Source organism: Vulpes lagopus, chromosome 4 (assembly GCF_018345385.1).
Source record: "Vulpes lagopus strain Blue_001 chromosome 4, ASM1834538v1, whole genome shotgun sequence".
Classification (NCBI taxonomy): domain Eukaryota; kingdom Metazoa; phylum Chordata; class Mammalia; order Carnivora; family Canidae; genus Vulpes; species Vulpes lagopus.
The window spans coordinates 85,907,880-85,934,540 of NC_054827.1; the positions used below are offsets into that span (position 1 = coordinate 85,907,880).

The 26,661-nt window shown below is 39.8% G+C and overlaps 1 protein-coding gene across 1 annotated transcript in view; it reads left to right on the forward strand.

Annotated features, from left to right (window-relative positions):
- The window catches only part of ACOT12 (acyl-CoA thioesterase 12), a 43,803-nt gene extending 17,976 nt beyond the window's left edge, over positions 1 to 25,827 (forward strand). Inside the window, exons 5-15 of the mRNA XM_041753344.1 lie at positions 4,342 to 4,477; positions 11,835 to 11,985; positions 13,516 to 13,635; positions 14,566 to 14,716; positions 15,359 to 15,414; positions 15,729 to 15,792; positions 16,879 to 16,962; positions 21,745 to 21,878; positions 23,694 to 23,822; positions 25,023 to 25,149; positions 25,409 to 25,827. Of these exons, the coding sequence (XP_041609278.1) occupies positions 4,342 to 4,477; positions 11,835 to 11,985; positions 13,516 to 13,635; positions 14,566 to 14,716; positions 15,359 to 15,414; positions 15,729 to 15,792; positions 16,879 to 16,962; positions 21,745 to 21,878; positions 23,694 to 23,822; positions 25,023 to 25,149; positions 25,409 to 25,558 (1,302 nt within the window). The 3' untranslated portion in view covers positions 25,559 to 25,827. The remainder of the gene's footprint in view (positions 1 to 4,341; positions 4,478 to 11,834; positions 11,986 to 13,515; positions 13,636 to 14,565; positions 14,717 to 15,358; positions 15,415 to 15,728; positions 15,793 to 16,878; positions 16,963 to 21,744; positions 21,879 to 23,693; positions 23,823 to 25,022; positions 25,150 to 25,408) is intronic.
- The last annotated feature ends 834 nt before the right edge of the window (positions 25,828 to 26,661 follow it).

Genomic DNA, 26,661 nt, shown 5'->3' on the forward strand with positions numbered 1-26,661 from the left:
AAGAGAGCCATGAAAAATCAGTGGTTTGGTTTGAAACAGCAGACCTACCTGCATCTGTCCAAAGTGAGTATAGTCCAGGATGAGATGGGCCATGATGAGGCTTAGTTCATCAGTTCCCTGGGCTGGATTGGTGAAGGACTCACAAAACTCCATAGGGTATCCTCTTGTAGGGCTTCAGTAAAACTAAAAGAAATGGTATAAGAGAAAGAAAGCATGGGAAACATCAGAGAAGTTCAAGACTTCTAAGCATAGTTCTCCAGGTCCTTTTCCTATATTTTTTTTTTTCATCATCTTAAGTGCACACTTTAATCCCAATCCCCTATTTCACCAATGCCCCTGCCCATTTCCCCTCTGGTAACTATCAGCTTGTTATCCATATTTAAGAGTATTTCTTGGTTTGTTGCTTTCTCTCCTTTTCCTTTGCTCATTTGTTTTGTTTCTTAAATTCCACACATGAGTGAGGTCATATGGTATTTTCTTTCTATGATTTATTTTGCATAGTATCATACTATCTACCTCCATCCATGTAATTGCAAATGGCAAGATTTCATTCTTCTTTATGGCTAAATAATATTCCATTGTATATGTATATACCACATCCACATCTTCTTTATCTGTTAATCTATCAATGGACACTTGGCTGCTTCCATAGATTAAATATTGTAAATAATACTGCTATAAACATAGTAGTGCATGTTTCCCTCTCAATTAATGTTTTTGTATTTTTTGGGTAAATACTCAGTAGTGCTGCTACTAGATTATAGGCTAGTTCTATTTTTAATTTTTTGAGGAAACCCCCTACTGTTTTCCAGTTTGCATTTCCACCAAAAGCACAAGAGCATTTCCCTTTCTCCATGTACTTGCCAACACCTGTTATTTTTTTGTGTTTTTTATTTTAATCCTTCTTACAAGTATGAGGTGATATCTCATTGTAGTTTTGATTTGTATTTCCCTCATGGTTAGTGATGTTGAGCATTTTTTCTTGTGCCCGTTGTCCATTTGGATGTCTTCTTTGGAGAAATGTCTGTTCATATCTTCCACCCATTTATTTTTAAAGATTTTATTTGTTTATTCATGAGAAACAGAGAGAGAGAGAGAGAGAGGCAGAGACACAGGCAGAGGGAGAAGCAGGCTCCATGCATGGAGCCCAATGTGGGACTCGATCCTGAGTCTCCAGGATCACGCCCTGGGCCCAAGGCAGTGCTAAACTGCTGAGCCACCCAGACTGCCCTTCCACCCATTTTTTAATTGAATTATTTGATTTTGCATGAAATGGGCAAAAGACATGAAGAGAAATCTCACAGAGGAAGACATGGACATGGCCAACATGCACATGAGAAAATGCTCTGCATCACTTGCCATCAGGGAAATACAAATCAAAACCACAATGAGATACCACCTCACACCAGTGAGAATGGGGAAAATTAACAAGGCAGGAAACAACAAATGTTGGAGAGGATGTGGAGAAAAGGGAACCCTCTTACACTGTTGGTGGGAATGTGAACTGGTGCAGCCACTCTGGAAAACTGTGTGGAGGTTCCTCAAAGAGTTAAAAATAGACCTGCCCTACGACCCAGCAATTGCACTGTTGGGGATTTACCCCAAAGATTCAGATGCAATGAAACGTCGGGACACCTGCACCCCGATGTTTCTATCAGCAGTGGCCACAATAGCCAAACTGTGGAAGGAGCCTCGGTGTCCATCGAAAGATGAATGGATAAAGAAGATGTGGTTTATGTATACAATGGAATATTACTCAGCAATTAGAAACGACAAATACCCACCATTTGCTTCAACGTGGATGGAACTGGAGGGTATTATGCTGAGTGAAATAAGTCAATCGGAGAAGGACAAGCAGTGTATGTTCTCATTCATTTGGGGAATATAAATAATAGTGAAAGGGAATATAAAGGAAGGGAGAAGAAATGTTGGGAAATATCAGGAAGGGAGACAGAACATAAAGACTCCTAACTCGGGGAAACGAACTAGGGGTGGTGGAAGGGGGGAGGAGGGCGGGTGTTGGAGGGGAATGGGTGACGGGCACTGAGGACACTTGACGGGATGAGCACTGGGTGTTTTTCTGTATGTTGGTAAATTGAACACCAATAAAAATTAATTTAAAAAAATAAAAAATAAAAAATAAAAAAAAAGAATTATTTGATTTTGGGGTATTGAGTTGTATCCATTCTTCATATATTTTGGATGCTAACCCTGTACCACATATGTCATTTGCACATACCTTCTCCCATTCAGTAGGTTGCCTTTTAGTTTTGTTGTTAGTTTAGTTTTGTTGTTTAGTTTTCTTTTCTCTGCAGAAACTTTTTATTTTGTTGTAGTTCCAGTAGTTTATTTTTGTATTTATTTCCCTTGCCTCAGGAGAACATACCTAGAAAAATGTTGCTACAGCCAATGTCAGAGAAATTACTGTCTGTGCTCTCTTCAAGGATTTTTATGGCTTCAGGTCTCAGATTTAGATCTTTAGTCCATCTTATTTTTTTGTATAGTGAAAGAAAGGAGTCCAGTGTCATTGTTTTGCATATGACTGTCCAACTTTCCCACCACCATTTGTTGAAGAGACTTTTTCTCATTGTATATTTATTCCTCCTTTGTTAAGGATTAATTGACCATGTAATTGTGGGTTTATTTCTGGGTTTTCTATTCTATTCCATTGTTCTATGTGTCTATTTTTATGCCAGTACCATACTATTTTAATTACTACCACTTTGTAATATAACTTGAAATTTGGAATTGTGATACCTTCAGTTTTGTTTTCCCTTTTAAAGATTGCTTTGGCTATTCAAGGTCTTTTGTGGATCCCTACAAATTTTAGGATTATTTGTTCTAGTTCTGCAAAAAATGCTGTTGGTATTTTGACAGGGATTGCATTAAATGTGTAGATTGCTTTGTGTAGTGTAGACATTTTAACAATATTTGTTCCTCCAATCCATGAGCATGCAATGTCTTTCCATTTCTTTACATTGTGTTGAATTTCTTTTGTCATTGTTTTATAGTTTTCTGAGTACAGGTCTTTCACATCTTTGGTTAGGTTTATACATAGATATTTTATTGGTTTTGGTGCATTTGTAAATAGGATTCTTTTCTTAATTTCGTTCTCTGCTGTTTCATTTTTAGTGTATAGAAATGCAACAGATTTCTGTACATTGATTTTGTATCCTGTGACTTTATTGAATTTATTTGTCACTTCTAGTGATTTTTTGGTGGAGTTAGGGTTTTCTGTATATACCATCATGTCATCTTCAAATAGTGAGAATTCTACTTCTTCCTTACCAATTCAGATGCCCTTTTTTTCTTTTTGTTGTCTGATTGCTATGGCTAGAGCTTCTAGAACTACATTGAATAAAAGTGTTAAGAGTGGACATTTTTGTCTTGTTCCTGACCTTAGGGGAAAAGCTCTCAGTTTTTCACTTTCAGGGTCCTTTCCAGTTATACAAAGTATGCTTTATGTGTAGATTGGAGAGCCAAGACATAAGTTTACCATGTGGACTTTTATACACTGCTGGTCACACAACTAAAGCATGGCTGTAGTGTTAAACCAGTAAAAGTTATCAAGTCTATATATTTCCAAACAAATTAGACAAGGCAATCTAGGGGAGTTTTAGACTTGCAAGTAGCATATTATGAATCTCTAGCTGTTCCATCTTCTTGGCTAAGGGTCTGTGCCAGCCCTCAGGTGTCTGTGGAATTATCCCCATCCAGCTGCAAGGTGACTTCCTTATACACGCAGGTCAACAGACAAGCATTTATGGCAGAGCCTGAGCGCTTGGTTCTGTTGCATCATATTTTCAGGTTTTTGGAGGTCAGTTAAAGCTTTGTTCTGACCTTTTGATTCTTTTTAGTTTGCTTATTAGATAATGTTTACACCGTATGATGAAATTTCCAAATTGAAACCATCTCTCAGTACTTAATAGCTTTCTCTAGAACATGTTTATTCCCTCCCTCTGAGATCTTAATTTTGCAAGAAGTAGAAAACATTTCTTGGTAAGAATTCAATGTATTCAAAGTCCTTCTCCTCATTCATTAATTTGAAGAATTTTTTGTTTTGTTTTGTAGCTCTTTTGAAAAATTTAAAGGGAGGGAAAATTAATATTTGGAAAATTCTTTAAAGCACATATCTTATTGTCTGAAGAAATAATTAAGTCTATATTGATTTTTTTAGTTTAAAAATCTTTTAAAAATTTAGTCAAATAATATGTGTAAAAATACTTAGAAATGCTCTATTTACTTTGAGTTGGAAAACAATGTAACATTTGTTTTGCACATTCATGTTGTGCTCTTATAATATAACAAGGTAATGAACAATAAATGTTTTTCTTTCTCTAGATTCATTTAAAACCAGTCATACTTCTAACTGAGCAAGATCATGTGGAACATAATCTGGCTTCTGAGAGAAGGAAAGTTCGATTGCATCATGAAGATATCTTTAAAAACTTGATGAAGGAAAATAGCAAGTTTAATGGTCAGTAAATCTACTTATAGGAACTTATTATACGACTGTGACAAGTGAAGGGGTCCTTCCTTGGAGTACACTTCTTTTTACCTTATTATTATAATTCAACCCTGGCAAAGCTAGATATCTTTCCTAACAAACCCAGTGACTGGAGAAGGAAGGGCCTGGCCAATTCAAAATAGAACTGCTGACACCTAAGATCTCTTTAAATTAGAGGTTCTCCAGGGGAGAAGACAGGAAAGAAGGGTGACGGGGACCAAGTAGTACTTATCAGTAAGCATGCACTCAGTGATCAGTGAATGAAAGAATGACAACACAATATATCCATCTGGTGCTTCACTGGTTACTTCCTATGAGCTGATTATAATATCCACAAAGGAGGAAACTGAAACTGAGCAGTGAGGAACCTTGCTAAAGATCACTGGGGCTATGAATGGAAACGATAAGATTCTATTCCTGTTTCCTGGCTCTTCCCCAGTGACAATGTTTGATGGACCACAGTGTCTTAATTCTCTGGCTGTTATCTCCTAGGTTCTTTGAGGCCTCGTGGGCTGCCTTGCCTCTCCCACATCCTTCCTTTTCTTCTGACCCCATCCCCTGCAGTCCCAGGGGACATGACCTGTTGGGAAGAGCAGAGTGGTAAGGGAGGAAATGGAGTGGTCCAATGTGCGTCCCTCTGCTCACCACTGCCAGGGGAGCCAGGAAGTTTGTAGAAGGTCCAACTCCTCTGAGCTCCGAAAGCAGACACATGTAGAAGACAAAGGAAAGGAGATGAGAATAGATCGGGATGGGAATATTAAAAGAGAGGAAGGAAGAAGAGGACATACAGAGACCAGAGGAAAGAGGAAAGACAGAGGCAGGGGTGACCTGGGCAAGGGGGGCAGGGGGCAGCTTCATTCTGCCCTGCATGACATCATCATGCTCCCAGGGCCACCCCACAGATGAGCTTTGGGTTAGAAAAAAAAGTTTTTCAAAAGCTTCTATTCTTGCAGACTTTTAAAAAACAATGCCCATTATCAAGCTACTTTTAAAGAAATGAAGACCTCCTCATTAAATTACTGTGCTAAAGAGTCCATCCTTCTGTAAAGATGGTCTCAGTACCAAAATATACTTAAAATACATTTTGCTGGGATCCCTGGGTGGCACAGCGGTTTAGTGCCTGCCTTTGGCCCAGGGCGCGATCCTGGAGTCCAGGGATCGAATCCCGCGTCAGGCTCCCGGTACATGGAGCCTGCTCCTCCCTCTGCCTGTGTCTCTGCCTCTCTCTCTCTCTCTCTCTCTGTCTCTCTCTCCCTCTCTCTGTGACTATCATAAATAAATTTAAAAAAAATTAAGAAAAAGAACAGATTTAAAAAAAATACATTTTGCTGAAGTAATAAAATAGCTGAACCAAGAGAGCAAGGACTTACTAGAGAGAAAAGGAGGTGGAAGGAGGCAGGACTGAAAAGATAGAACTGGGTCATTGAGGCTCTCTTAGGCCAAGCAAAGAGGCTTGACCTTTCTTCTCTCCTTGAGGAAAGCCGATGAAGATTTGGGCAAAATTGCATAATGAAGTTGGCACTTAATGTGGTCACTCTGCATAGAGGAGGGGAGGCTAGAGGGAGGGAGACCAGGCAAGGAGTGAGGAGTGGCTACTCTAGGCAGTAATGTAGAGAGGGGAGGGAAAAGTCCAAATATATACAGAGGGTAACTCAACAGAATAGGGTCACTCATGAGGGGTGATGGATGAGGAAGAAGTTGTTCAGGGTAACTCTCAGGTTTCTTGCCTGAGCAACTGTCTAGTTAATGGTGGTGTCATGAACTGAGCTAATGCATACACAGGGCAGGGGAGGGGCATTTCTGATGAGGTAGATGATGAGTTTAGTTTAGCCTGACATGCCTGTGAAACAACCAAAAGGACAAAACCAGGGCTTGGGGAGATTTACTTTGAGACACAACAGCTTACCGGTGGCAATTCAAATGAACCAGTACCTACAATCACCCAGGAAGTGCTCCCAGTGGCACAAGGGTGGTAGGCTAAGAGTGGAACTTATAGCACATGGCCATTCAAGAGATGATCACCGGAAGAGGATGGGTCTATGAAGAAGACCTAGAGTGACTAGTGGAAGGGGTGCAAGGAAAACCAGAGAGACTGGCATCATGAGCCAAAGGAGTAGAGGTACATGAAGAAATGAAAGGTCAGCTGTATGCCAGGAAGTTAGGAATAAAAACTGCCCACTGAACTGGGAAGGGGGACATCACCCTCTCATGCTCCAGCCACTCAAATATAGAGGTAAAATGACTGTAATGGACTTCAGTTTCAGTTTGTTAGGAAGTTGGACAGAACCTCTAGATGTCTGGTTTAGTTTAGAATTCTAGATTTTCAGAGTTTGTTTTTAATCATGTTTCCTTTAATCTGCCCTAAAATAGATTATTCCTTAGCACAAAACAACTCTTAACCTAACTTCATTGATTTGATCTTTTTAGAAATTTTACTAGCTTTCTTGCCATCAAGATATCGTAGAACCTAAAAGCAATTTCTCTTAATGTCAGAGCTGGACCCTGGAACTCTAAGTTGCCAGAGAGCACATGGTTTGCCCATCTGCCCCCTGGTTTATCTGGATGGAGTTTGTTTTGAACTGGACAACACCATCTAAAGGAAGCTAGCTAGATCATCTTCATTATTAAACCATGTTTTTAGAAAACCCAGGGTTCTATAGTGATACCAATATCACAACTAATTGGAATCTCTTTCAAGATTTTGTGTGGTTGAAGTGCATATTGTTAGAACAGTTAGAAATTTGAGTCAAAATCAGGCTTTCAGAAGAAAAGGAAAATTAGATGAGATTAGATGATGTAAAAGCAGGACTTCTTTGGGATGTGCTCTTGTACCACGGGGTCATTGTTTGGAAGCTTGGCTTATAGGAAAAGGCATCATATTGGAGCATTTAAATTATTTCTCAGCTAGAAGTCAAGTCTTTATGAGCATTATCCTAGTTTGATCCTTTCTGGTTATGAGAAGGAAAACTAGAATATCCTCAATTCAGGTCAAAGTTCCTGACCCAAAATTGTAGAATGAATGCAAAAATTGTCCAAACAGAATGATGACACAATACTTAATGAACATCCAAGGTACAAGTATTGACCTCTGGACAGGTATGCTCTTATTTAAAGGCTGTAGAAAGGGTGAGGTTTGTTTACCATGCTTAACTTGAGTACACAGCCAGAGCTGTGAGCCTGACTTGGTCTCTAAGCCTGGGAGAGCCATATTTCTCCATTGATTGGCAATTACCTGCCGCCAACAGGCATGCTTTAGTACCGAGGTCATCTGTACTCAGTATATTTCTGCATACAAGTCACAGCTGATGCTTATGCACACATGACCTGCCCTAGTACCCACTTCTGTGTAGCCCAGTGCATGTCATGTATGTCTTCATAAGAATTGAGGAGCTTTTTCTTTAAAGTTATCCCTCAAAAAAGAAGGAATTGCCTTATATTTGAGTCTTTATAATGTCTCTCATAAGGCCCACTCAGTTTTGAATTTTATAATTATTTTAAATTATTTAAAAATAGTTAATACACATACACAGGGTGAAAAGCTCAAAAGCTATAAAAAGGCATTCAGTTAAAAGGTAAGACTTCCTACCATCAGTATCTCCCAGTTAGCCAGTTCCTATCGTCAAAGACAACCAATATTACATACACACACATACACACTCTGGCACATATTTGGAGCACAGTATTCAAACAGCTATGTCCCTTTCTTTTTTCATTTAGCATTTTATTTTAGAGATAATTTATATTTATTTTGAACAAAAAAAGTAAGATATACCAACCTAAAAAAAACTTAGTACTGGTTTTAGATATTAATAGGATATCATCTGACAAAGTCAGTAACAGCAAAAAAAATAGAGAGAGAGAGAGAGAGAAATTGAAATAGATTGAAGATTTCATGTGCCTTTTAAAGACCACTTTAAGAAGCAGGGTGGTCAGCAATATAGTGGACTTGCTGATGACAGCAATATAGTGGACTTGTGTCAAAAACAAACTAAAATCTCTGGATAAAATATTTACAAACATGTTTCTAAACACATCTCAGCAGGGAGAAAAATAAGAGAAAACCTTGAAGTCCAGAAATGACTAGAAAACCCAATGTAGCAGTGTACGGTGATAGAAGACCTGGCATTTGCTCTGGACTCTGTAGGTGTTAGAAGACCTTGAACTTGTGTTTTAATGGGCCTGCAAAAGATCAGGACAAAACCAGTGGCCCATGTTACACTGAAGATTGTGTCAGGGAACCTTATAAGTAGCTGTAAACCTAAAAAAATGATACTCTTGGTGAGTTAGTTAGAAAAATCTCAATCCCCAGAGAGCTCTCTTACAGATGCTTTCCTATCTGAGCCTTAGCCCTAGGTAGAATGGGGGGGTGGGGGTGGGCAGGGAAACGTGTTAACCTTAAGGAATTCAATGATAAGCACATTCTCATGTAGATTTGACATCAGAATTCACATCATTTGTTTGGACTGAAACAAGACCACATGAAATTTAGTGGGAAGTGCTACTTCCCACTAATACCCCTGGTGATCTATAACAATAAATGCAAACCCCTATAGAAAATGACTTTAAGCCCAGCTCTCAAGAATCCCCACACATATTAGATCCAAGGGATATTAACTCCTAGTCAAAAATAATAAAAAATAAAATTAAAAAAAATCACCCAAATCCAGAGGAAGCCCCAGAAAATGGAAAGAGGCCCACAAAGACTATAATTACTGCATTTAACATATAAAGAATATTAAGTAAGAATGTTAATATATTTTAAGAAATAGAATCAAAAGTATTGTTCAGGAATAAAGAAATTACCTAGGGCAGCCTGGGTGGCTCAGTGGTTTAGCGCCGCCTTCAGCCCAGGGCGTGATCCTGGAGACCCGGGATCAAGTCCTGCGTCAAGGCTCTCTGCATTGAGCCTGCTTCTCCCCCTGCCTGTGTTTCTGCCTCTCTGTGTGTGTGTCTCTCGTGAATAAATAAAATCTTAAAAAAAAAAAATTACCTAGAAGGTTTGACAAAAAAACAAAGAGAATTTCTATACAAAAATATATATAATAATTTAAATTTGAAACTCCGTGAACAGATTAAGCTGCCAATATGACAGTAACTGGAAGATAGATATGAAGGAGTTACCTAGAATGCAGATGGATTGGCAAAGAGATGGGAATTATATGGAAGATTTGAAGACATAAAGGAATAAGAAGTCTAACATGCATCTAATCAAAGTTCCAGAAGGAAAGAATAAAAAGAAAGGGAGAGGTAACACTTGAAGCAAATGACATAGACATTTCATTCAGAAGTAACAAGAAAGTTTAATATACTTATGAAAAAATGTTGGACTTCATTAATCAGAGAAATGAAAATTACAACCAACACAAGATATTTCACACCCACAAAACTGGAAAAATTTGAAGAGACAATATTAAGCAAAAACGCAGAGCAGTGGCAACTCTAATAAACAACACATAGAAGTGTAAATTGGTACATTTAATTACCTAAAAAATTCTCTTGAAAGCAAAGACTGAATGTGGAATAAACCAGCACAGCTAAGTTTATTTGTCCATTCATTCAATAAATATTTACTAAGCACCTATCTTCAGGATTTATATTAGAATTTAAGGAGAATATCAGTTCTTGACCAAAAGAGCTTAGGATCTAGTGGGTCAGACAATCAAAGATCACACAAATATACATAAAACTATAATTGTGAAAGAAAAGTACACATGAGAGGTCATGTCAGTGGGAATTAGCTGCTAGGTCTGAGAAGGCTCTCCTGAAGAAAAGATGCCTGGGCCAACAGAATGTTGAGGAGGAAAAATTTTTCTCTGCCCTATAAATTATTTCTAGCTGGTATAAGAATTCAATTGACAAGAGACAGATTAACAGGAGAAAATCAACAAAAGTTTAATTACATGTATACTGCCTACATACATGGGAGAAACCCAGAAAAGTACTTAGGTATAGGACTGAAAAAAGGTCTCATAGCTGGAACGGAACAAAGAGAGAGAGATTGAGAGGGAATATGTTGAGGGGAGGGTGGTGGTCCTGACTAGCTGGGGCTGGAGAGGTAGGCACAAGCCAGACAAAGAAGGAGGAGTTTAGGGCCATGGGAAGGCTTTGAGCTTTTTAGACTAGGATGTTATGGGATGTTTCTGACGTGTTTGAAGTAGATGACTGAAATGATCAGTGGAACGAAGGGGGGGAAATTAAAAGACTATCAATTAATTAGAAATCTAAAAATTTCATGAGAAAATGCAGTTTAAGTTCTTTGCAGCTGCACTTCTCTTCTCACTTATATGTGACTGTGCCAAGAATGTCCCCATTCCCAGTTCCCAACAGCTGGCCAATCTGTGCTCTTGGACTGCAAGCTCAGCTCTGCCTCTGACAGTACAACCAGGATGGCACCCCTGATTTGTAAATCCTCCCCCTACCTCCTCAAACAATAGCACATGAGATTTAGGCCTAGCTGGTGATTCACTAGACGATGCAGGAAGCATAATTGAATACATTTTACTGCTTTGCAGCCAGAGTAAATGATTTCTCCATTGTTGAGAGTAAAAACCAATTTGTCAGTAAATGAAGCAGATATGATTCAAAGGAAGCAGAAGGACACGGGAAATACTCATTGTGTCTTTTCTGTTTGTGACTGCATTCACTGCAAAACAGTAACCATGGGAGGCTACATTCCCATTCTAAAGTTTATACTAGAGCAAACTATTCCAGACTCTCAGTGTCTGTGGTCCTTTATAGCTCAAACTCCTTTCATTTTAACCACCTTATTGAGGTGTAATTTATGTACTATAAATAATAAATATTATGAATAATAATTATAAATAGTAATTATAGCTTATAAATATACTTACAAATAATTGATGTACCGTCAATTCATGTGCTCATGTTTGAAGTGTAGTTTGATAAGTTTTGAAAAATGTACACCAATAAAACCATCACCTCGATCAAGATAACATATCCATCAAGTCCCAATTTTTTTTTCCTCTCCCTCCCTGATCTGCCCCACCTCCATTCCAAACAACTCAAGTTTAAGTTCAATTATTCTCTTAATCAAAAGTCCTGTGAACTTGTAAGATAGGTTGGAATACAGTCTCTAAAAGGGCCTTTCTCATCAGTTATCTTATCCAGTTCTCTGTGAATATCCACCATTCAGGTGAAAGTTACTCTGTAGAACGAAGTCCATTTATTTCCTCAGGAGATTTAAATCTTTGGGAATAATTTAATTTTTCTAAAAATCCCCTAAGATCCATGCTGCTAGGAAGGAAAGCCACGGTCCCAAGTTCTGCAGTTAACTCCACCAATATTAATGTTTGCATCTACCTTTCAGACCCCATTTGTGATGAAGGAATGGTTTCCACAAGTGGCACATCTGTTCAGAGTATTGAACTTGTCCTTCCACCCCATGCAAACCATCACGGAAATACTTTTGGTGGCCAAATTATGGCTTGGATGGAGACCGTGGCTACTATTTCTGCAAGGTTCTTGGTTTTGGCTTTGGCGTTTGATGTTGGGTTGAATGAGGAGAGGTCAGAAGGGTTCTGGGTCCCAGTTATTGAGCTAGCCAAGCAGACAAGGGGAGAAGAGTGTTGCCTTTTATTAAAATGAAAAAATAAGCCATTTACCTGTTTCCCTAAGGATTAATCTGTCCTTTTGTTTGACGGTGAAGGTTTATGTTCTTAGTTCAAAAATAAAAATGAAATGACTGTTCTAATACTTTATTCTGAATTGTAAGTGTTGGTCATGTAACCCTTAAACTCCCCGTAATGATATAGAAACAAAACAGAAATAGAAGCAGCCTTTACACTTAAAAATAGTCAAGTTGCAAACTTTTTTAAAGGCAGTTTACAATTAGGTTTGACCTTTGAAGTGCCTGGTTAGAATCATATGGCTAGAGGATTACCTGAAAAATAAAATGAGAAAGTGGAAGGAGCTTGAAAGAAAACTTTTAAGTATTCTTCAGTTTCAAAAAAAAAAAAAAAAGGCATTTTATTCTTAATGGAACCATGTAGGTTAATTGAGCAGCTTTAAGGAACATTGTGTATTCTAAAAAGGCATTTGAACAGGAACTGCCCTACTGACAATTTCTGTGACTGTTGAAAATTGTTAAGATTTTATTTTCCCCAAATTAAAAGAATTTTATTATGAATGTTTATAATTGTGACTATAGTTAGAAACCTGTAGAAATCCTTCTTATAAATCATGCACAAATAAGAGAGCTCCTTTTTAAAATGAGATTGTCATTCTCAATGACAAAGTATTTGAACCTGTTCTATTGTAAAAGCTTACAATATAATTAGCTGTGGCATAGTCTGTTCACTTAGTGTTGGCACAATTCCTTTGAGTAATTGAATGACGAAGTGGGAATCTAAAATGTAGGAAATTACAAAAGTAACTTTCTGAGATTAAATATACTTTTTACATATTTCAAAATTCACAATCAAAAAATTGTAATATGTGTACATTGTAGCCCTTTAGGCTTTGTGTAGCAATCCAGGTAATTTTTCCATAGGGAAAAAAATTAGTCTTTTGATATATGAGTGAATTCAGTTAACTGTGAAGCTGAGGAACTGGTATGAACTGTATTAACTGGCAGTTCCTTCACTGTGCCCTGCTTCAACCTGGGAGTCATGACTCTGTGATTGTGATCCTGAGCCATCAGGATGAGTAGAACCCTCCCATGAGAACAAAGGACATTGGCTTGTTTCTCAGAGGGACTTTTATCAAGAACAAAACAAGAGCAGGGCTGTCCACCCAAGAGCAGAAGCACCAAGCATCTTGGTAAAGACCCCACAGCCTGGGGTCATGATATTTCCCAAAATATTTGCAGGGAGTGTACAAACTCTCAACACACGTTATTTAGTTATTTATTTCACTCTTAAAAGAATTAAAAGATATGATGATTTAGAGAGCACATTGAGTATTTGTCTCTTGCATTGGTTAAACAAATCAATAGTTCATGAAAATACTTAGAGTGTGGGCACTTTCTCCTCCCTTCCCTGTTTCCTCAGCCGCCTCTGTGGGGCGCACCCTCTTCTGAAGTCCGTGGACATGTTTAAGTTCCGGGGACCATCCACTGTGGGAGATCGGCTGGTTTTCAATGCCATTGTCAACAATACATTTCAAACCTGGTAAAGCCCACCTAATCCTCTTAGGCAGCTACGAACAAATTTGAACTTGCACATGAATAATTTTTTATTTTTATTTCAATCTGGGGATGAGTTGTAGGTACTACTATAAAGTAACCAAGTTCCTTCTCATTTTTTTCTGGAAGTTCATTCAGTCGTCAACAGCTGTAGACACTCATATTAACCCTCTTTTTGCTTGGGCCTCTTCATAGTTCATAAATTGTGATGGGCTGGTTTTTGTCTCTTAATAAGGGGGACTCCCAGTGGGCCTGGTGTGGTTTTGGTGTGGTCCTGTCATAATTACTAACTCTTCCTTTCATTCTCAAGAGTCCCAGTGACTTCATGCTCAACTGACTCATAATGGACCTGTTATTTATCACCATGAAGTCCAAACTGCTTCCCAGTTATTTTTATTATTCATGATACACAATGACAATATTTAATTTCATATTAGTTTTTCTAAAATGTGAAAAAGAGTATGTTTCCTATCCAATTTTAATGTCTGATGCTTTTTAATATAGAACTGTTGTTTTTAAGGGAGGAAACTTGCCTTTGGCACAATTAACTCCCCTCACTCCTCATTGCCAAAATATGTTCATGAATATATATAAAGTCCTAGCTGGCCTTTCCCCCACCTGATGATGGGAAAGTAAAGTGGAAATGCTTCCAGGGGCTAGTAGGTCAGATCCACCGACCTGATGAAATAGATTTTAACAATTGCATAGACTTGCAATGATAAAGAGAGAGCCCAGGGCCCTCATTTTTGTTCTCACTTGGAAGAGTGGTGGTGGTGGTGCTGGTGGTGACGGTGGTAGCAGTGGTGACGGTGGCGGTGGTGGTGACGGTGGCGGTGGTGACGGTGGCGGTGGTGGCGGGCAGAGAGGCCTGGCGTGCTCTGGTTCTCTGCCCATGGCCCCGTGTTGTCCTCCGCAGTGTGGAAGTGGGAGTGCGCGTGGAGGCCTTTGACTGTCAGGAGTGGTCTGAGGGCCGGGGCCGGCACATCAACAGTGCTTTTCTCATTTATAATGCTGTCAACGATAAGGAAGAACTGGTCACATTTCCCAGAATCAAACCCATGTCAAAGGTCAGTTATTGGCACGTGAGTCTCCATGATTGGATCACTTATTTGAGGGGAAATGGTGGGTACAGGGCTCCACCCAGAAATTCCTCACACCTGCCACAACTTCCAAGCCTCTCCCTCTTTGGATTTTTTTTTCTCTTCTATATCACAAAGTAAAATGGACATTTTATTTTCTTCCCCCCCCCTCCCGCCCCCCGCGTCATTCTCATCATTTGTTGAAGTAACAGAGGCCCTGGAGACCTGGGCTAGGCCACACATGGCGGCGGAGCCTGTCACCTTCTGGGCCACATTGTGACTCTCTTCTCCCACTTCCCTACATTTAGCTGCGGTGGGACTATACCCTCCCCTCATCTGAGGTGCGTGAGTGCCAACTCTCACCTCTCCTAAAAACTCTATAGTGAGATATGTGTATAATTCTGGTAACAGAAATGGTAACAATCACTACTTTAAAAAAAGAAAGAAAAAGGCTGTAAAGGTTGTGTTTTTACCCATGCACCCAGCCTCTGTGAGTGATGAGGACAGTTCACGCAGGGACACTGCGTGTGCCCCAGCTAGCCCCTTCAACTGAATTAGGAGAGAGAGACGTCAGGATTGTAGCACTGAAATATTAGAAATTTATTGATTTTGCTTTGTTTTTTATTAAAGGACGATTTGAGACGGTATTGTGGAGCTATTGCACGCAAGAGAATTCGCCTAGGCAGGTAAGGGATCTGGGTTAAGGATTTCATGCTATCTTCTCTTATCTAGCAAATTATGTAACAAAAGGCTCCTCTCTGGGTCTGTGTTCCCACACCATGTGAAATGAGAAGGTCTGATGTTTCCTGGCTGGAGGCTAACCGTGACGGAAATTGATCTTCCTGATAATTCCACTACTAAAAAGCAACTTTTAAAACTGGATTTCAGTTCAAGAAAGTGTCTCGATTACTGTTGTTGCACTAAATGCAGGGAAGTAAACTTATTTACTATTATAACATTATTATTATGATATGTTACTTAATTTTAATTTTTTTTCCAGAAAATATGTTATTTCCCACAAAGAAGAGGTACCACTCTGTGTACACTGGGACGTAACCAACCAGGTAATGGTTTTATTATATGGAGCTCTTCATGTAAAAATTGCATCATTATTAAAATGGAAAATGGCATCATCATAAAAATGAAAGTTCCCATGTTTAACGGATTCAGGTTGTGCCTACACAGGTTAGATGAGAAGGTGAAATATATCAACTATTTATCTCAAAATGAAACAAAACCAATCAGTAAGTGGTGACCAACTAGTTGCTTCTCTGCCTTGTTTGAATTACGTGTATAGTTTCCAAAGTACCAACTCAGAATGATCTATCATCAGATGCATTCAGGCAGCATGACACCAAGAGCTGGTGTCCCTGCGATTTGTGCTGAATGACATGCCTTCCAGCTTGCATTTTTATAACACAACAACAAAGTATTAGCCGTTATAAAGTTTTTGACCATGAAATATAAAGGGAAATCGAAGTTTACTGTTGATTCTAAGTCATATTAAAAGATAATGTTGTCTTTGCTGGAGACACCAATTAATACGACACTAATTTGTGAAGCATGTAGGCCCTGTGTTATTTTGTCTGAATTCTGAATTAAGAGTTGGAGACAGGGACACCTGCATGGGTCAGCAGTTGAGCGTCTGCCTTTGACTCAGGATGTGATCCTAGTCCGGGGATCAAGTCCCACACTGGGCTACCTGTGAGGAACCTGCTTTTTCCTCTATGTCTCTGCCTCTCTCTGTGTCTCTCAGGAATGAATGAATGAATGAATGAATGAGTAAAAAGAGCTGGAGACGGGGGGAGGGGGGCACCTGGGTGGCTCAGTGGTTGAGCGTCTGCCTTCAGCTCAAGTCATGATCCCGGGGTCTTGGGATCCACTTGATCCCTGAATCAAGTGCTGCACTGAGCTCCCTGCGGGGAGCCTGCTTCTCCCTCTGCCTATGTCTCTGCCTCTCTCTATGTGTCTCTCATGAATAAATAAATAAAATCTTAAAAAGAGTTGGAGATGGAAACTGTGTTACCTATAGCTTAGTTCTAAGCTCAGCATTACCACTTTGGCTTGAACAGGTCCCACTTAGAGGCAGAAACTATTTGATCACATATCTGTGGGTCAAACTCTCAGCTTTTACAACATTTGTATTTTAGGTATCCCTGAGTAACGCCAATGTGGAGGCTCTCAAAAATCTGGCAGCCAGAAGTGGTTGGGAGGTTACCAGTGTGGTGGAAAAGGTAGGAGGCATCCAGGTATATGCACAACCTGCTGGCCATCACAAATGAAAGTGCTCATGGTGGTGGTGGTTCTGCTGCTTCTACTGCTGCTTTTAAGAAGGTAAATCTTCCTGAGAAACTTTTTTCTAAGACTCAAGTACCTTTCCAGTGCTGTCTCTACTCCTCCATGCTGGTGAATCTGGGCTCCTTTGGTGCGCCCCAAACATTCCTACCTCTGAACTTCTCATATCCCACTTCTCTCTAACTGGTCTTCAAGCCTTGGGACAAATGCTTCTGCATGAAGCCACCCCTATTACCCCTGACTGAAGGAACTCCCCCCTCCCCATAGGAATCCCCTTAGCAATGACTTTTTCAAAATTAATTTGTCAATGAATTATGCACTGTCTTGTGACTTGTCTCCACAGCTACATCACATTGATGTTGGTGTCTCATGGTGTAATTTAACTTTTTACGTGTGGTCTTTTCCTCTAACTAGATTACAGACTTTCTATGAAAGAAGCCTTGCCTTGACTTCTTTGTATCTCTCTTGGCACCTTTTACACCGTTTTTGCAGGTCTTCAAACTTAAATACACATGTATCATTTGGATCCTGATTTGTCTAATTTCACAGGCATGTCAGGGGATCTGGGGAAGCTGCTGCCCACACTAGCTAAACTGTCAGGTCAGCCCAGGAGTCCCGATGGCTGCGGTGCCCAGCACCCGGCAGCTGCGCAGTCATGTCTACTCTCTGTGCTCACAGTCGGGGTGTCCTGTTTCTCATCAGTGGAGCAGGGGCCTCCACAATAGGGTGACCGTATGTCCTGCTTTTCCTGGGGCAGTCCTGGTTCTCCCATCATAGTGATGATCCCATCGTAATCCATTGTCTTATCATAATTATTAATAATGCTTCCATGCCCCAGTCGGGACGATACATTACGCGGTCACTTACCCTAAAGCTGAAGCAAACTCAGATGCTACTTTACTGCTTCTTTTCAACTTTAACTCTTGTCAGTGCTTCGTCCCGGATGGTTGGCTTTTCCCATGTCTTTGTCGTCGCTTCTGCATCCCTTCAGGATCTCCCTTACCCTTTTTGGATCCAGTTATGTTTCCACATATGCTTAATTCAGTGATGCAGAAACATAGGTTTCATGTAATAAAATGATCTTTTTCTCTTTATCCCACACAGAAGATGCTTCAAGACTTTTACTAGTATGAAATCTGCTTCTTGCATCATTGCTGGCGTCTAAGCAGCACTGGAAAGGGCAAACTTGTGTCTGGGAAGGAAGAGAACATGTTTTGTGAAGTCATATAATACACAAAACCTTCAGCTCTTTGGGAGCTTGGGGCCAAAATAAACCTAAACAAAGAAATGCTGTATTTGTTAGTGTCCAAGGAGAGCCATCAACAATTCATTCTTAATTTTTGTGTGGGTTTTGATTAGAAGATACTATATAATTAAAGCAACATTCTTAAGTCATTTCTGTTGAATTCAAAGCCCTCCAGTTCCTTAGATTATATTTATGATAAAACTTGATTCTTTTTCCTTTCCAGGCCATCCTCTTCTCTCCTACTTCTTAAAACTTTCATATTGTTTTAATTTTAAAATACAGTGCTCTTAGTTTTTTCTGTTACCTCTTCATTGAATAATTCTTACAACTATCTGCTGTGAATCATACTTTTTCAGGTTTTAAAATCTGTACTTATTTTTTATATAAATTAAATAGCAAAGGTTGAAGATTTCTGGTATTTGTAATTAAAATGAGCAGTACTAATTATTTTAAGTCTTATTTCACTTTTATGTACAGTGATGGAATTCATAATAATAGCAGTACAAGAAGCAAAAGGTGAACCCTCACTCTGAAGGAGCTTGCAGGCTATTTTGGCAACACCACACATAAACATTTAGCAGCGGATGAATTATTTTCAGGTAGTTGATAAGCAAGTCCAGTGTTTAAATCATAAAGGTCAGCTCTTAGGCACCGCAAAGTAAAACAAGACTGTTTAGAGAGAACTTTTGAAAGGAGGTGATTCATTTCTCCTTGTCGGGAGCTTGAGTAGATGCCGGAGGTTGAAAGGGGCTGTGTAGGCAGTGAGTAGCTTGAGCCCAATCCCCAGGGTAGAAATCAGCCTGGATAGGAGACTGTCCTGGGAGAGTAGCTTTTTATTTAGGGGGTAGTAGCTGAGAAAGGTGATGAAAGCCAGAATGGTAAGGACCACTTGAAAACCTTTCCATAGAACAAAACCCAGTACAGGAAACAGAGCAGAGGGAGCTATTCTCACTGCAGCTGGGGAGGGGCTGGTCCCAGAGCTCCAACGACCAGTTATCCTCCCCAGCACCCCCCTGCACCCCACCCCCTGGGTAATTCCCCAGGCACCTCCCCAGCCAGGCCTCTGTGAAGAACTTTGTCCTCCTTGTAATGTTGTCTCAACAACAACGGATAGTATAAAACAGATAGTATAAAAATTCTAAAACTATACTCTTTTCTCTTCTGCTGTTGGCATAAGATATCCAAATCCATTAAACAGAATCTCATTAGAATGAAAAAACAATACCGTTCTAAACTGTTGGCAATTTCAAGCTTACTCACCTTAAGCTTCATGTCATAGAATAAAATTCACGAGGCATCAAATGATAAAATGTTTGATTGGTTACAGGTGGAATTTAACCTGTATTCTTGTGAGCGTGAAAGGTTTCACATTTTCTCAAAGAGTTGGTTTTGGAGAATTTTTTCACTAAGCAGAAGTTGACTTTTCTAAAATACTAAGGTTTAAAGAGATCACCAACCGCCACCTTCCCCTGCCTGCTTTGTCTGCATCGGTGCCATTGATTCTCACAGAAGAGCAATGAGAAGGGCTTTCTGCTACCTTCACCTTCTGGGAGAAGGCTCGAAACACCGTGCACTCGTCCAATACCATACTCGGTGCTGGAGATGTTTAGTAACCCCTGGGAGGGCCGAGTTTAGTGGTGGCTGTGCAGCGTGACATTTGCTGTGGCTTCGGGAGAGGAAGCAGCAGCAGGTGTCTGCAACCCGGGGAGCAGCCCTAGGAAGCCATCACAACGCTTTTCTAGAAAGCTGCTCCCAGGTTGATTCTTTCTGAAGAAGTGAGAAAGAATCTGTTCCAGGCCTTCTCCTCTAGCGTCTGGTGGTTTGCTGGCCATCTTTGGCGGACCTTGGCTTGTAAATGTGTCACCTGACTGCCTTCATCTTCATATGGTGTCTCCCAGTGAGCATATCTGCATCTAAATTTTCCCTTTTTATCAGGACATCAGTCATTATTGGATTAGGGGCCCATCCAACTATGCTACAACCTCATCTTAACTAGTTGCATCTACAAGGACCATCTTTCCAAATAAGGTCACATTCTGAAGTGCTGAGAGAACTTACCATATGAATTTGAGGAGACACAATTCAGCCCTTAGCAAGTACTCAGCCACTCAGCCCAGGATTACATCCCTCTCCACCCTCATTCCATCAGTGTAGACCATGGCTGCTCCAAGGCCTGAATCTGACAGAAGCTAACCTGGCCACCTGCCCTTGCCTCTTGTGAGATTGCAGAGCCCCAGAAGTCTGATGTGGGGTCACAGGGCCACCAAAGTTTGATGACTTGCTTCTGGATTTACACCAGGGAACCTCAGTTTACTCCTGCCTTATAGGGGACAAAGTTAGGCATGGCTATGTTGGGGTGAGTCTCAGCCACCACCTGGAGCCGCATTCATGGCTTTCTGTTTGATGTACGTCCACAGCCCAGGTCATGTCCTCGTTTGTGGGCTCAGTTTAAAGACAGTCATGGCACAAGGATCAACTAAAGAGGTAAAATGGTGTGAACAAATAGCCACTCCTTTTCTTTCTAAGCTGCTTTTAGTCAATTTCTTATTTCTTCATTCTCTTCTTGAAGATGTTTATGTTTAAATAAAGGTTTTCTCCCTCACAGCCTGACTTGTCCATCTGCTCGATTCCTACAGTGAAGTCTTAACCCTCTGTTTATTTGTCTTCTTACAGCTTGTTGCCATGGGGATGATTATAAGATGGCACATTTCAACACTAACTTCAAAGCACCATGAAAGAGATGGAGAAAATGGGCAGGGTGGAAATGTGCTCTTACCTGAGCACATATCTCTGATTATTAGCAAAAGTGCAATAGCAGGAGAGTTTGGAGTAACAGGGGATCCATTATCGTTTATGTCAAATGGCTGCCCAAGACAGGTGTCCTCTCATCTAAGGAATAACAATATTAGAAACCCAGGAATTGGCCTCTCTGCAGGATGGGCACTTGTGATTTATAAATTAAAGAATGCTTTGTGCTGAAGAAACATGGTGCTTCAGCAGCCCTTTGGAAAGGTTGACTTGGTGCTAGAGGTGGTGGCTTGCTTCCTGCGCCCCTTGGCACGCCTTGGCACGCTTGGCATCCTAAGAAAGCGTCCAGGCTCTCTGGAGAGGAATTGACAGGCTTCTCTATCAGCCTACTGATATTTTCTATTGTTCCTGGGTAGAGGCAGGGAAATATCACAAAGAGATAAAAAAATAAAGGCTCACATTTTTTTATTTTTCAATATCAAACTGTTGCACAATAATTAAATAACCCAAGTCACATATTATATAGAGGACATAGAGGATAACATCCTGGTCCAAGCTCTAGACATGCAAATATTCGAAGTGAAATTGCCATGATTTGGCTTCACTGTTATTCAGGTGCCGAGATACCTTAGCTAGTACAATCAACCTATGACTCTGTGTGTGATTTTAAAAGTCAAAACATCCATATTTCTTTTATAATTTATTTTTTCTTGTTATTATCTTTTAGATAAAAATATATACCCTGGAAGAGAATGACATTTTATCTGTTTGGGTTGAGAAACATGTGGAAAGGCCTGCACACTTGACTTACCATCTCTTGTCTGACTTTACCAAGAGACCTTTGTGGGACCCCCATTACGTGTAAGAATACATTTAAAATATTTCCTTCAATAACATCATGTAAAGGGTGGCCTCCATATTGCAATCCATCTCCATTGCCCGACATATGACCTGTTGTTTATTAATGAAAGAGTATGTTTTAGAACTTGGCTCTGCACTGAAAACTGCATCAAGTGCTATTGAGAGATGCAAAACAAAAATTATCTTAATAATTTATCATTTCTGTTGAGATGACATGCTTTACCTACATCTGTTGCAATCCTACCAACAACTCCACACTTGGTATTAGTCCCACTTAACAAGAGGGAGGTTCTGAGACTGGCCAAGATGGCATAGACAGGAGAGCAACCAAACCTGAATTGGAACCCAGATCCATCGAGTTCTGAATTCCACACCCTTGTACTTTAATACACAGTTCTGTTGCTCTTGAGGAAGTGTTTATCTAATCATCCTTCCCACTTCCCACTTCCCACTCTTGGTATTTAATTAGCAGTTCCTTCTTCTTCTGTGAAGCAGCATTCTCTGGTGAGAAGCTGAGGGGCAGCTGTGTGAGTAATGAAGTCAAAGGCTTTCCTTCCTGCTTTTCCTGATCAGGGCCCACTCCCTTCAAGCCCACATCTCTTCCTTCTGTTACTTCCTGTCTCCTGCATCCCAAACCAATCTCCTCTGCTCTGTCGCTCCCTTCCTGGAATACAAGGTGCTGAGTCCCCTCACCTGCAGGGACAGGGTCTGATTACACTAGGGCCACGTCCCCTCCTCCGAGGAGTCCCAGCTCCAGGGCTACAGCACCCAAGGCCTCACTGGGCATCTTGCTGGGAGACGGGCTTCCTATTAGGCATTATCAGTTACTTCCTAACCTTGATGAGGTTAGAAGCTCAGCTTTAAAATGGCTAAACCTGATAATGATTAATACCATGTAATAGACAATTTAATACCGCTAAAGTGAAACACCTCTGGGGTCATGAGTTACATCTGCATAGATGCCAGAATAATACATCATGGTTAATGCTATCATAGTGGAACACTCTGAAAGAAGGAATACTTCACAGTACTCTTGCATCAATATTTGTAGATACTCTCTAAGTACAAAACTATTAGCACGAACAATAGCTAAACTTTGGCGTTGATTCATTTCAAATGTTCCTTGTACTATTTTCTACATCACCTGACATTCCAGCCAAACTGAACTTGAATAAATGGAGGAATGGATGAATGAATGAATTTTAACTCAACTTACTTGTCTTGTGTACCTACCTTGATTCAGGTACTGTGCCAGATGTTTTCATTTAATCCTCACAATAACTCCATAGTTATTCCACTTGCATTTTAGGTGAAAAAAATAAAGTGACTTGCCTAATATAACATAGATACGGAGTATGCATATGGGATTCAAAAACAAGTTGTTTGACTCTGAACTTGGTGCTCTTACCAGCATACCATATTCCTTTATCTAAGAGTCCTTCCATGACTGTCCTTATAATTCACTAGTCTTCAGATATTATTACCTGATCCTAGGGAGAGAAATAATTTTGTAGAAAACAACTATAAATGCCTTTCTCTGAAGTGTTGAGGGCAGTAAACTTAGAATCATATGGCCACCATTCTCTCCATCATATGCATTATTATTCCTGCTGACTAAACAGCTTTCTAAAGACAGACTTTGGGAAATAATGCTGGCTTTGGGAGGATGTGAGCAGAAGACTGAATGTAGGCATCAGTAGTGGAGTTCTCAAAAAAAAAAAAAAAGTAGTGGAGTTCTGCAAACAAACAGATGTGAATGCCTTATTCAAGCAAGTAGAAAAGTGTAGCTTTTCTTTCACTGTTGTATTTACATAGGTCCTGTGAAGTCATAGACTGCGTGAGTGAAGATGATCAGATATATTATATCACTTGTCCTGTAGTGAATGGTGACAAACCCAAAGACTTGGTAGTACTTGTATCACGAAGAAGGCCTCTCAAAGATGGGTGAGTATATGGGACTTAAGTGTTATAGTAATGTTTTATAGAAGAGGAGAAAATGCAAAAGTTGATTTGAAAATAAGGAAAGCAATATTGGCATTTCTGGTCTTGAATGATGTTCATCTGAATTTTTTCTAGATGGACCTTCAGTTATTTTAAAAAGTCATCTATGAAATGCCACCTGCATGCAAAGCACCATTCAAGGTTCCTGAAGTAGTTCCTTTTCCTTTTGCTGTCTGCACGTTAATGCTGATAGTTAGCAGAACTTTGGAATATTCCATTATCAGTAAAAATGCAGTGACTGCCAAATAAAACATCAGGAATAGGTTTAGAATTTGCAAAGGCTCAATTATGCTAGACATTCAAAATGTCTGGCTGCCAGTTAGGACTGTTGACTAGAGAGTTTGTCCATGACTTCTCTGTGGGCATTGGACTTCTCCGGGCACAGTGTCTGTGTTCTAAGGGGAAGTGTCCTAAGAGTTAAGTGCTCAAAGAAATAAGAGGTAGATGCTTCTAGAACATTTAAGGTCTACACCTGAACTGGCCAGCATCATTTCCCAGGTCAAAGCTGGCCTATGGAAATAAATAACACACATGGGTTAATATGAATTCACATGGACATTCAATGTAGCGTCATTTATTATGGCAAAAGATAGAGAAATAAACTGAAGGTCCATCTTATAAATTATGGTAGAGTGCTGTGCCATCATTAAAAACAATGAAGTAGCTATAGAGGCACTGATTCAGAAATACCTCCAAAGATTTATAAGTAGGCAGAAATCAAATTGTAGGCCAATATTTAGAAAATGATTGTATTTATGCAAAAATCTTTGTATGCATTGGCATACATCAGTGTTATAGATTTATAAAAAAGTCTTCAGGGATACACAGCCAAATGTTAACAGCAGTCACTACAACCCATTAGGGCATAATAAAACATGCTTAGAACATGACTCCAGCTTTGTGGAGTTACTCAAAGTGTAAGTAATCCTTAGGCGGGAGACACCTGTGGCCCCTAACCCTTCCCTATACTTGAATGTAGCCATAGAGAAGGTATTCTAATGCAGAACCCTCATCCAGAAGAGCTGGGTCTCCATAGTTTCACTTCTACTTATATAAACAAGTTGAATTAACTGCAGAATTTATTTTCTAACAACTGTTCTTCATTTCTCAGAATAACTTAGAGAATGCCCTTTCATTTTTCAGCAACACTTACACGGTGGCAGTGAAGTCGGTTACTCTACCATCAGTTCCACCTTCTCCTCAGTACAGCAGAAGTGAAATTTTATGTGCTGGATTTCTCATCCATGCTATTGACAGCAGTTCCTGTACCGTAAGTTTGATGAAACATCTGCACCTTAATTTGCTCCTGCATATATAGAGAAATCCTTTACCCACATTTCCTAATTAACTGTAATTCTATCGTGTGTGTTCCACATCAGGGGAATCCTAAGGTCATCCTTTTAGATCCACTCCAGAACATCCCCAGATCAGGGCGATAACCTCCTCTATATCAACAAGACTCAGATCCCTATGTGAAAAAGTTCTAAATCAACAGACAATTGAAATAATGTATTTTCTTTCTGAAACAGGTATCATACTTCAACCAGATTTCTGCTAGCATCTCCCCTTACTTTGCTGGAAATCTTGGTGGCTGGTCAAAATCCATTGAAGAGACAGCAGCCTCTTGTATACAATTCATAGAGAATGCTACTGATGATGGGTTGATAGACATATTTTAAACGGTAAACTTTCAATTACCTGTAATTTTATTTCCTACCTTTAATTCCAACTAGCCCAGGCACTTGGTAAGCCTTTGGGTCACAAAATAATTTAGTCTAAGCAAAATGCAGGTAGAAAGGGATGAAAAAATAAAATTCATGGGATGCCTGGGTGGCTAAGTGGTTGAGCACCTGCCTTTGGCCCAGGCTGTGATGGAGTCCCAGGATCAAGACCCATAACGGGCTTCCTGCATGGAGCCTGCTTCTCCCTCTGCCTGTGTCTCTGCCTCTCTGTGTGTCTCATTAATAAATAAATAAAATCTTTTAAAAAATAAAAATAATCTCAGGTCAAATACCAGTGATGTGGGTAGTATTAAACGAGCTTCAACCCTGTTTTAGATCATTGGTGGCTCTCCACAACCTTCCAAGGGCACAGGCAGTGATAACTGCCCATACGCAATTCTGTATGGACTATAAAATGGTACAAATATGGTTTAAAATGATCATAAGCATTTTTAGGCTACAGAGATGAAACATGTGTTCTGTTTAAAATTTTATAAATCAATAAAGGTAAGTTGGCTAGTTGATTAATAGTGTGGAATTGTTCCATATATGGCAGATATCTGTATGTCAGGAGCATCTGACAAGATGTATTACATGTTTTAGAGCTTTAAATTAGGAAGACATTAAAACATAATGGAATCCAATCAATTTTAGTAATAGGAACTACTTTACTAGTGTCATTTCATATATATTCAAGGTGGCTGACCAATTTAGTATCTATTGCTATATATACACACAAAAAGTACCTGCAAAATGTGATATTGCAGAGAAAGAGAATATTAACTGAGCTCTTCCTTCATAACCATTACATTAGCACTTTATTCCCCAGACTTCAACATTCATTATTCTACTCTGTGACTTGTCTTAACTCAAAAGACAAACCAGAATATGTCAAGTTGGCCTCCTCTACAAGACAACATTTAAAAGTTGAAGGACTCCTCCATTAGAATTTAGAGCACTTAAGACGTTAGGTACATCCTGCAGTCACTATGTCAAATCTCTACTTCTGCTTCCTGTGCCTGCCTCCTCCTGCCGCCCATCCACTCACCCAGCCTAGGTCT